The sequence below is a fragment of the Amborella trichopoda genome, chromosome 9 (genome assembly GCF_054954075.1).
Source record: "Amborella trichopoda isolate Santa Cruz 75 chromosome 9, AtrichopodaSantaCruz75HAP2 v2.0, whole genome shotgun sequence".
Classification (NCBI taxonomy): Eukaryota; Viridiplantae; Streptophyta; class Magnoliopsida; order Amborellales; family Amborellaceae; genus Amborella; species Amborella trichopoda.
This window is the reverse complement of record NC_142344.1, coordinates 3555195-3567324: the sequence shown is the minus strand read 5'-3', so window position 1 is coordinate 3567324 and position 12130 is coordinate 3555195. Positions and strand designations below refer to the sequence as shown.

At 36.3% G+C, this 12130-nt stretch overlaps 1 protein-coding gene, 1 non-coding gene and 1 pseudogene across 2 annotated transcripts; all 3 read right to left on the bottom strand.

Annotated features, from left to right (window-relative positions):
• Nucleotides 1–221: 221 nt before the first annotated feature.
• On the bottom strand, nt 222–2625 carry LOC18437746 (lignin-forming anionic peroxidase). The gene is made up of 3 exons (XM_006847945.3): nt 1984–2625; nt 1647–1838; nt 222–1026 (listed from the first exon to the last, which is right to left on the bottom strand). The coding sequence occupies exons 1-3, from the start codon at nt 2212–2214 to the stop codon at nt 475–477; spliced, it is 975 nt and encodes a 324-aa protein (XP_006848008.1). The 5' UTR covers nt 2215–2625; the 3' UTR covers nt 222–474.
• A 3454-nt stretch (nt 2626–6079) lies between these two features.
• On the bottom strand, nt 6080–6242 carry LOC148780302 (U1 spliceosomal RNA). The gene has a single exon (XR_016041829.1). It is a non-coding gene; the product is annotated as a U1 spliceosomal RNA (small nuclear RNA).
• A 448-nt stretch (nt 6243–6690) lies between these two features.
• Nucleotides 6691–8662, bottom strand: LOC18437745 (lignin-forming anionic peroxidase-like; annotated as a pseudogene).
• Between the last annotated feature and the right edge of the window lie 3468 nt (nt 8663–12130).

Sequence of the window (12130 nt, the reverse complement as noted above, 5' to 3'; positions counted from 1 at the left end):
AATCGGCACGGGATAACCGATTCTCCGTATCGATTCGGGCGAATCCGTTACGACTCGCCGTAAATTACTGCTTAAAACATTGAATAAGGCACATGGCATTCAATTAAATAAGGAACCCATAGATAGAGAGATTGTAGGGTACGGAAATGATTTCAGTGCAGAAGCATCCCTGTTATCTACCTGTTATCTAGAGAGAGATCACACAATTGTAGGATACAAAATTTTATAAGGAACCAATTTAATAAAATTAATCAAACAATGTAACAAACAAATACATATCAATGAGAAGCAGATTGGCCACAACACTATACAATTACAATAGCTCTTCCACTACCAATGAACAACTTATTAGAACAAACCACAATCCCTCTTAAGAATGATTTGAATGTAAAGAATAAAAAGAATTAAACAAATACAATCTTAGTATCCGACACCAGTTGAAATTCCATCCATTGCTTTTGGCGCTTGCACCAGTCAATTGGGCACAGAGCACCTTGCCCTGATTTGCCCTGCTGATCCAGTAAGAGGTTCAATGTCCCCCATCTTCACCATAGCCGCCGCAAAATCGGAGTAGAAGGCACTTCGACTGTTACTATAAGACCTCACTATGTCATCAGTCGATCCACCATTAAACAACACCTGATCCGATTCCAACAAACCCTTTTTCTGCATCAAAATCTTGAAGTAGTTGTTGTCGAAGCTGGTGGGTGTAACAAGGTCAAGAGCTGCGAGGTTGGAGTCCCCTCCAGTTGAAGGGCAGTTACCACGTCTTTTGCGAGCAAAGCCGGCATCGATGTTGGTGTGGTTGTAAATTCTGTCTCTGAATGTGAAGCACTGGGCTTGGCCTATGGTGTGTGCACCGGAGAGAGCAACCATGTCTTTGGCACTGAGTCCCTTTCTGCCGAAGAGAGAGATGAGATCATCCAAGGGAGCAGTGAAGAGAGGGAGTTCTCTCTCTGCCTCGTCTTTGCTTGCAGTTGCAGAGTCTCTGCGCCCTAGATTCACTGTCCAGGATGGACCTCCCATCTGTAAAGAATTATTTCCTCATCAGTTATTAATTCTAATCTTGGTTTTTCATTTGAGAAATAGAAGGCTAAAATCCTTAAGTGTTGAGACACATGTTTGAAATTGAAATCATAATCGTAGAAGAAAAAAAATCAAAATTGTTGGGAAAAATCTGAACAACAGTGTGCATCTTACAAGTTGGTCCAAATGCCTCGAATGTTATGATCATATTTTGAACCCCTTAAATCTTATTTTAGATAGATGTTTTACCTCTTTGGTTGAAGACGTGTCATCAACTTTTTAAATTGGGAAGTAGGCATTTAGAAAAAAAACCAACAAGTTCTTTATTTTTTAAATTGACACCATAACACCATTTATCATTTGTACAATGAGCCCACAATATTTATAGTTGTTGGATGTGAAATCTTAGCTTGAAGCTTGTCACAAAGTAAAGTTCGAAAAGTTTCTCTTGAATTTTGAGCATAGCTAATAGGATACCTACAACTACCTAATTTTGCGTCTAATAGCCAAGATTGATTCTAACCGCCAAATAGTCTAATTGTATACTTTTCCTTTTCCTTTTGAAATTTATGAACCACACTCATGAACCATGATGAACCGGTCTGTTTGGATATGTTTACCGCTACAGAAGAGTCTCTTGCTGCAACTGCAAGGATGTCGGAGCAGGAGACCACGCCTGGGCATATGCTTTCCACTCTCGACTTTGCGTTTTCGATGACATGGAAGCCTCTAGCAGAGTTAATGTTCTGAATGGCATTCTGTTCGCTCTCGAAAGAGGAAGTCGAGTCCAACAGCAGCGATGCATCGCACCCCTGCATATAGATATGCACAGTTACATCTAAGATCACACACATTCATAAGATAGGCCAAGTTTGATAAATAGCTAAAAAGAATTCAGACTCATAGATGAATAGATAGATAGATGCGAACTGTTAAACAGAAAGATCAAGAACTCACATTGACAAAGCAATCATGGAAGTGGAGACGAATAAGGGAGGCTCCCATGCGCCTCTCTGCCGAAATCGCAGTGCGAATGGCAGTGCGGATGGTGGAGAGGGCGTTGGGGCAGGTCGAATCATAGAAGTTGGAGGTCAGCTGCTGCCCTTCACATACTAACAGCATGCTACTGCTAGTACATAGAAGTATCATCAATAATGTTGTTATGTAGGCACTAGAGATAGAGCCCATCTCTTTTTTCGATATAAATGGATAGAAAGAGAACGAGGAGTTCAAAAGAATCCTCTTAAAGAGTTTAAGAGGGAGAGGGGCCTGCAAGGTTATATGTAAGATGTAATTGTTTGGTCTCCAATGGATAAAAATGCTTAGAGAGAGATAGAGAGGCTAAGAATCACAGAGTGATAGATAGAGAGAGACCCAATTCGTCGTTGTTGTGTGTGATGAGAAGAGATGAAGAGACAGAGAGATGTATTTATAGACAGAGAGAGAGATCCTAACGCAGAGGTGCATTGGGGGACTTTTGAAAATGAAACATTCAACTTTTAGCGGCTCAATGCTTGGAGGTGCCCTCTCTCTCTCTCTCTCTCTCTCTCTCTCTCTCTTCTTTTGGGTGCGGCCCATAACATGGACCACAGCTGTACAACGTGTTCCCTTCATGTGATGAGTTCTTTTAGACCTCAAAATGTTCGACCTTTGAGTCAGTCAAATTCCCATTGGAAATGACGAAATAATTTGCATTTCTCTCATTTCACATAAAATTGCATCGCTCTCTTTGGACTTGGACAATTATGGCGGAGCATGTATATGATGCGCTCTTGGGAGCATAGTTTGCTCCTACTCCCTCGTTCAACTTACGATTTCTTTTTAATCTGAAATTTTTAGTAACCGCTTTAGAATTATTAGATAATTATTTTTAATAAAAAATTAAAATTTGAGTTTTCTAATACTTAGATCTCACTCTTTAAAAATTAGATGATTTATATTCAATCTTGAGACAATATTTTTTTCACGTACTTAAAGTGTGCACTTAGGAATTTTTTTTTTTCATTAATGGTATTCTATTTGTTAAAGAGGTTACAACCTCAAATTTTGAGGTCTTAAAATTAATCCCAGGGTAGGGTTTTACCTGAGGGAATAAATAGACAGTATACTCCAAAGAAAATATCTTTTAGGATGATAATATGCATCTGGGTCGTACTGCTTTTGTCCTCTTATGATTCAAAGTGCAATTTAAAACTACCTATTGTTGCTTTGGCCCTTTATGAATCGAGGAGTCATAGATTGACTAGAATGTTACATGAAAGGAAAACCAAGGAAGATAACGAATTCATTCACAAGCTGCATGTGTAAAATGATGTATGTTCTATGATTTCAGGGCTTATTTTATTTGGTGGGTATGCTTGATTTCGCCGGAGCACACGATGTACTTACTAATTTGGCCCTCGGAGTATTTTTTTCGGGGCAAGCTTTTTATGCTTTCTTTACGGCATAAAATTTTTATATTTCTCCTTATCCAACCGTCTATTCTGAATAAAGGGTTGAGATAATTCTAATCACAATATCACGTCTTTATACTATTTTATTTTTAATTTTTTCTATAAAATATTTTGACATTAATTTTTTAGCGTCCACTCCTCTCTTCAACTCGCACCATTAAATAATTTTTAAAAAAAATATTCTCAATAAAATAAAATATCTAAATTCCCTTGAAAGTATCACGGGTATTTTGGTCATGGTATTTTATCAAAAAAAAATTTAATAGTTGTTTTAGGTGCGTCCCATTGATATGATGACACATACTAAATTACATATTCATATAATTTGTAAAAAAAACTAAAAATAAAATACTCTGAGGCGTCGGATCTAGATCAAACGGTTAGTGGCTCACTTGATCTAAATTTGACGTCTAGATGGTGTGGGGTGTATATATCTTCTATGGAGTAGGAAAAATATAGAAATATTTCTCTTTTATCCTAAAATTTGGTTTATATTTTAGAAAATTAAAAAATACTAAGACTAAAAATTGCAACTTGAGTGTGTAAACAGTTTAAGAGTTTAATATATGGGCATCTCTTTTTTAGTCACATAAAAAAATACAAATGAATAAAGTCTTTCTCAAGGCTGATCCCCGTCTCTATGATTATAATCTCAAATAAAAACCTTAATGTCGATGGAAAGTCTATGGACCCCCTAAGATAAACAAAGGACGTCTAACGCGCGCTGCATATTTTTTATTCTATAAATTGCTACATTTATCCTTTTTATTTGTTCTAACATGCTTGTCATCCTTGCCTTTTTTTTTGACTCCCTCACCCATGAACCCCTTCGTCTCTCTCTCTCTCAAGCTCCCTTGAGCTCTCATATATTATTCTTATGTAATAAAAATTCTATTTAAATCATGGGGTTAATAGAAAAAAGAAAAAAAAAGTAAGAAAGTAGTTAAACATCTTTTTCTTTTAACTTGAAAAAAGTCAATAAATATTTTATGGATGTAAAGACTCATTGGGGATAACAATTATGGAGGGGCTATACATCTTTTTCCCATAAAATGTCTACTGGAGGGACCATATGTCTGAGGTATTATCTGATCTCTAGTTAGAACTATTGTTAACTGGGTCTTAAATTTAGTAAATAGTTCGAACAATCATTGAGTGATTTGAGGGTCTTGAGTATTTTCCCAGCTAAATTTACAACTAAGTACCGTAAAAATAAACATTCGCTTATAAAAAAGCACTGTAGAGATTGTTGAAGATATGGTATTATTTAGTGCATAGTATCATCTATAGTTAGTGTAGTGTATAACCATATACAATAGTGTAGTGTATAACCATATACAATAGGTCTATCATGTATGGGAAAAGTTTATATAAGATGCTACCTTATAATGTAGAACTACGGATGCCTCTCAAAAATCCATTCGAAAAAAGTCGTTTTAATGTTGAAAAACCCTTTGCTTGATCATCTCGACATTGAGACGTATGACTATGAAAAATAAGAAGATTTAAATCTCATAAATGCATTTTACAACATATTATCTACACCGTCTATTTTCAAGATTTTCATATGTTTATAGATCTACTTGATTTTAACCATTTTTAAAATTTAAAATTTAAAATTTTATAATTAGATATAAAAATAAATTTTGAGATAATCCTAATAACATTTTACATCAAAATTATATACCATGATAAAATTTGAAAGTACACCCTACCTCTACACTTACGGGATGCATCCGTATGCCAACTGCACCCGGTTACAAAATGTGAGGCCGTGTATATTGTGGAACTCTATCTTGCTATGCAAGTTAGATTGTACCCCATCTTGCTACACAAGTAATCTTGTGTTTTATATATATGTTCATAATAGTGAATGAATATAAAAGTTTTATTTTTCCCCTTTTTATTGTTAGACGAACATAAGATGGGCAAATAGCCGTTTCAATATTCGAAGTAAGGGTTAAATAGGAAGAAAAAAAAAAAAAAAGACAAAAGGAGTGTACTCGTGATATTCAAAAACAGAAAATGGTTGATAGGGCTGCTTCCCTGTCAAAATAATTGTCTAGACAATCCATTTTGCCCTAAAATAAGTGTTCATAGATCCACAAGATTGATACTATTATATGAGTTTCAAATTTTATGGTTGGTGTTACAAATTGATTTTAGAGCCATCATGAAAAAATTTATTACCAAAAGTGCTTTTAAAATTTATGGTTAGTGTTAGAAATTGATTTTATAGCCATCATGAAAAATTTTATTACCAAAAGTGCTTTCTATACAAGGATTTGAGGTGAGGCTTTAGTTTATTTTCATAGAGCCTAGGCCTTATAAAAACTTCATCCTTAAAATATTTAAGGATATTTTTAAAATTACAAATTTTAAATGAGAGTAGCCAAACCCAATTAATCGAAAAAATGCATGATGATAACAAATTTTAAGTGAGATTTACAAAAATATTCTCAAAATTTTAGTCATACTACCCTTAAATTTCAATTATTGATAATTTTAAGTTTTAGTCATACCATCATCTTTGACAATTTATTATTGGTGGGAAAATTTTGATCATACATCCCTTAAAAGAGTTTGACAATCAAGTATTGGTGGGGGAGGCGCGAACGCGTACCCACCAGCCACAAATTATGACGTGCAGTCCCCCCCTCGGGGAGATGCTAGCTATAGTGACCCACCTCCCTGGTGCAATGGAAGCAGTCCCTCTAGGCCATGAGCCTTCTTGTTCATCGATTGACCCGCCCAGGTATGTATGCATTCTCTCTTCTTTGTACTACCCTCATACCCACTCTCTTCCTTTTCTCTTCAATGTGGGACTAATTTTTTCTTCTATTTTAACTCTGTCTAATGTAGTCGGTTAAAATTCGTTAAATATCAGTACAAAAGGTTTCTCTCTTCACCGAATTAGAAGATCAATAGCACATCTCTTTTATAGAACAATTTCATTTGAATTGAATTATTTTTATGAGGTAAATTTGATCTAGTTCACACTACAAAAGTTCATAAAAGATGATTCTGATCTCTCCAAGAGAATAGCAAGTGCATTAATTATTTGGAACAACATTTGCAAGGAACCAATTTCATAAAATTAACCAAGCACACATTTACATCAATGAGAAGCACATAGGCCTCAATACTATACAATTGCAAAGTCCCTTCCACTACAAATGAACAACTTATTAACATAAATCACAATCCCTCTTAAGAATGAATTGAATATAAAAAAGAAAAAGAACTTAGTTTCCAATACCAATTGAACTTTCCATTGCTAGCATTGGTTATGGCACTTGCACCAGTCAATTGGGCACTGAGCACCTTGCCCTGATCTGCCCTGCTGATCCAGTAAGAGGTTCAATGTCCCCCATCTTCACCATAGCCGCCGCAAAGTCCGAGTAGAAGGCGCTTCGACTGTTACTATAAGACCTCACTATGTCATCAGTTGATCCACCATTAAACAACACTTGATCTGATTCCAGCAAACCCTTCTTCCGCATCAAAATCTTGAAGTAGTTGTTGTCAAAGCTGGTGGGAGTAACAAGGTCGAGAGGTGCGAGGTTCGAGTCCCCGCCATTTAAAGGGCAGCGACCACGTCTTTTTGCTAGCAAAGCCGGAGTCGATGTTGGTGTGGTTGTATGCTCTGTCTCTGAATATGAAGCACTGGGCTTGGCCTATGGTGTGTGCACCAGAGAGAGCCACCATGTCTTTGGCACTGAGTCCCTTTCTGCCGAAAAGACAGATGAGGACATCCAAGGGAGCAGTGAATAGAGGGAGTTCTCTCTCCGCATCACTCTTGCTTGCGGTTGCAGAGTCTCTTCGCCCTAGTTTCACTGTCCAAGATGGACCTCCCATCTTCAGCGAGATTCATTTCCTTATCAGTTTTTAGTCTCTACAACTGTTCTTCATTTTAAGGAAATCAAAACGTGAAATTCTAAAAGTTATTGAGATCTATGCGTAGGACGAAATCACAACTGTAGAAAGTGAAAGGAAAATCGTTAGCTAAGAACCTGAACATCAGCATAGATCATGTAAGCTGGTCTAAAAGCTTCAAATATTAGAATAAAATGCTCAATGCTTATGATTTGTTCAAATCAATAGCCTTCATCGTTTGTTGGCAAGATTTCATAAGCATGTTTTGAACACTTTTAAAAGCAAGGGAGGTGAGTAATTTGAAAGAATTGACAAGTTCTTGATATTTGAATTTCTAGACCACATCCATGAACTATTAAGGTATTCAAGTATTTGCTCGGCTCTTTTTTTTTCTAAAATAAGATACTCTACAAACTAACTATTGTAAAAAAGAGCTTTAAGAGGAAAGTATAGCCCAAGGACAGCGACAGAAGCATCTCTAGCTGCAACTGCGAGGATATCTGCGCAAGAGACCACTCCAGGGCACTTGCTTTCGACTCGCAACTTGGCATTTTCAATTGCTTTGAATCCCCTAGTAGATTCCACATTCTGAATTGCATTCTGCTCGCTCTCGAAAGATGAAGTCGAGTCCAAGAGCACCGATGCGTCACACCCCTGCACATGCACATAAACATGCATAGGGATATAACATCACCGCATTTTTAAGCACTTAAAAACGTATGGAATGAGATAGATAAATTGAGGGACACCTTACTACATGTACCCATACCCATGTAATTTTTATTTTTTTTTGGGACTAAAAGTCGTCTAATTTAGGTTTGACAGCTATAAGTCAGCCGACAACAATGTCATAACTAGCCTCACTTGTTCATGTCAAGTTGTAATCAATATGTGATATTATTGTCAGCTCATACTAGTCCTAGATACATAAAAATTATATTTGTATTAGAACTGACATAAAGCTAGTTCAAAGATAAACAGTAGAGACCATAGCTGGTAGAGAGAAAGAACTTGCATTAACAAAGCAGTCGTGAAAGTGGAGGCAGATGAGAGAGGCTCCCATGCGCCTCTTTGCCGATATTGCGGTCCGAATGGCAATCCGAATTGTGGACAAGGCATTGGGGCATGAGGAGTCATAGAAGTTGGAGCTGAGGTGTTCCCCCTTACACAATAACATCATGCTACTGCTAAACAAGGCTATCATCAACACTGTTGCTATATGGGCATCAGAAGTAATGGCGCCAGAGCTAGAACCCATATTTTTCTCTCAGTATAGACTGAGAAAAAGGTTGATGGCACTGAACAGCCTACTGGATATATATATATATATATAAAAAGAGAGAGAGAGAGAATCTTACTGGTATTGGTCTTATTTTCCTTGAATTTGAGAAGAGAAGATTGAGATATGTATTTATAGAAGGTAGAAATGCATCTCTTGAGCATGAAACTTTATTTTTTTAGGCGGCCCCTAGGCTCTCTCCTCTTGGCTAGGGGCTTTGACCCAGGACCCTGCTCTCCATTGTGTTCTCATCTTTTGGCAGGCCATTCAATATGGAAATTTTCCAACGTTGAGTGAGTCACTATCTTTATAAAATGACAAAAATGCCCCCCATCTCTCTCTTTTTCTCTCCTCCGATTGACTTCATACCAACCTCAATGTTATGAAGGACTCGACGCGAAATTTGCTAATATACCATCAATTTTATTATAATTTTATTAGGATACATGATGATGCAATTTTATATTAAATTAGGATTTAAGTTTGTAAAAGGTATGTAGAAGCAAGGCGCAAATCAAAGATTTACCAAAAAAAAAGCTATCTCATTGTTTGAAAACCGATCATCTCAACCTCAAGATGCATAGATACAAAAGAAAAAGGGTTTTAATGTGTATTTGAATAGTTCATTTTGAAGCTTTAAATTTCATAATTAGGAAAGAAAATAGATTCTCAGGTCATCGTAAAGTTTGTGGTGCCTCTTTTGATAGAATTTGAACGTGTCTTACATTGATTGGTGACGCCTTATATAAACTTCACCCTTTGAAAGAAACCATTAATTTAGAATTGTAGGGTTTAGGCATCACCTGTTACAATGAGTGTACCCTCGAAAGATCCATATCAGTAATAGATTTTTTGGATCCAAAATTTTACATGTCTGTCGTCTAGCTCACCATGATCATGAATTTAAAATAACAAACTTTTATCCTTAAAGGTGGTCTGTTTTCTAAGCTTGCTCAGGTAATTTCAACTCTCAAATATCAACAAATTTACATTTGTTTTTAAATTTTCAAATTCATAGATATGAAGCACTACTTACTTAACAGCTGAGTATTAGCTCCATCGAAAACCAAAATAGATACGAGTGTCCAACTCACAAAACACTTTTTTTTTTTTTTTGGTAATGCAATGGGGAAGACAAACCCATACTGATGAAAGGAGATTTTTAATGTATTTTTTATGTATATCAATAGAAAAAAATGCATAAATATATATAGATAAAATTCCCAACAATAGGTTGCGCTTTTTAATAAGTCTAATACGTACCTATTTTTCAAATAGTTTAGGAATTAGTTTTTTATTATGTTAAGGTAGTAGTGCCGGAAGATAAACCCCTAACCGTTTTTTCAAACAGTTTAAGAGTTAGCTTTTACAAATCTTAATGGGAATGATGCCAATAACGAAAATAAAAACCACAACGTGTAACTAAAGTGTGGGTCCTACCACAACGACCCCAGCCCCTAGTCCCACAAAATACTTTTCTTTATCAAAAGGCAATATGTTGGTCACCAAGATCTCCATTTCATAAAACCAAAGTCAAAACAGATCTATAAATGCATTTTAGTTACGAGGTCAAAAGAATGATGACCCAAATGTGTTTTTTTAATCTTCGCCTAATCTAATCAAACAAAACTATATGCCAATTATCTCCCTGTTGACATAAAAGGGTATCTCTCTCTCTCTCTATCTCTCTCTCTCATGAATCAAAGCGTCATAAATTGACCACACCAAATGAACAAAAGGAATATAAGAAGCTGCTTAGTAAGTGACGAATGCAAAGGCATGTACTTTAAACTTTGGACTTCGGCCCTTAAGTTTCTGACTTTATCTACAAGTTTGATCAGTAAGTAGGTAACATGGTCTTCAAGAATAGGTCCAGCAGCCCATAAGTGCGGTTTCTCTCTCAATCTCAGGAGTGGGGTATATATGCTAACCACTATACCTGCTCCCAAAAGGAAGTATTGACTACGTAACTCTTTAAGGCTTAGAGATAGGATCATGAAACCTCTCTCTCAAGTTCTTAATTTATAAACGTAGGATTATACATAAAGTCCATACCTGGGTCATTAAGAGGTGAACCCAACTGAAGTCAAGACTCAAAATAATTGTATCATAAATGAGTTTAAGTTTTACAAGTCAAAAGGGTTATGGGGGAAATGGATTTTCAAATTGTTGTGCCGTCCATGATTCAAAGCTTCCTAAATTGACTCACAAATGGAATAGAAATAAAAAATAAAAAAAAGTAGGAAGTTACTGTTGATGGAAGCACAGTAAGTGAAACAGATAATGTGATGTCAATTTCAACAAGTTCTGACAGCTCTAAAGACTCATGGGTTCTTGATTCATGATGTTCCTATCACATGTGCCCTCATCAGGGTTGGTTCACTACATACAAGAGCATTGATGGTGGATCAGTTTTGATGGGGAACGATGCAAGTTGTAAAACCATTAGTGTTTGGACAATTATTATCGAAATGTATGATGGAGTTGTGAGAACTTTAACCTATGTTAGACATGTTCTAGATTTGAAGAAGAACCTTATCTCTTTGGGTGCTTTGGACTCCAATGGCTGCAAATTTGTTGGAGAATGTACAGTTCTGAAGATTATTAAGGGTGCTCTGGCTGTAATGATGAAAGGCAAGAAGATCAAACCAAATTTATATGTGCTGCTTGGAAATACTATCACAAATAGAGCAGTAGTTTCTGTATTTGATGATGGTGATTCTGACTTGACTCAGTCATGGCATATGCGATTAGGCCACATGGGTGAGAGAGCTTTGGCGGAAGCAAACACCAATTTATCAATGGCATAAAAACGTACAAGTTGGACTTCTGTGAGCACTGTGTCTATCATAAGCAGTGTAAGGTGCAGTTTCACACATCAGAACATACCACAAAAGGCACTTTTGACTATATTCATTCAGATGTATGGGGTCCTGCTTCAGTTGTCTCAAAAGGTGGATCTCTATACTTTGTTTCCTTCATAGATGATTTCTCAAAGAAAGTGTAAATTTACACATTGAAGAAAAAGGCAGATATATTTAATACATTCAAGCATTAGAAAGCCATGATCGAAAGACAGAACGGAAAGAAGGTCAAGTGCATGAGGACTAATAATGGTGGAAAGTACACTTCATAGGAGTTTGTAAATTTTTGCAAGAGCGAAAGAATTGTTCGTCACTTCACCACTCTAAAAACGCCACAACATAATAGAGTTGTTGAGCGCATGAACAGGATACTTCTAGAGAAGGCCTACAGTATGTTGATTAATGTTGGTTTGTCAAAGGATTTTTGGGCTGAGACGGTCAATACGATGTGTTACCTCGTCAACAGGTGACCATCTATAGTAATAGACTTCAAAACACCACAAGAGGTATGGTCCAGAAAACTTGTTGTTTATTCTCATTTAAAAAAAATTGTTGTACTGCTTATGTTCATATAAAGGATGATAAGTTGAGTCTCAGATCAAAGAAGTATATTTTCTTGGTTATGCGGATGG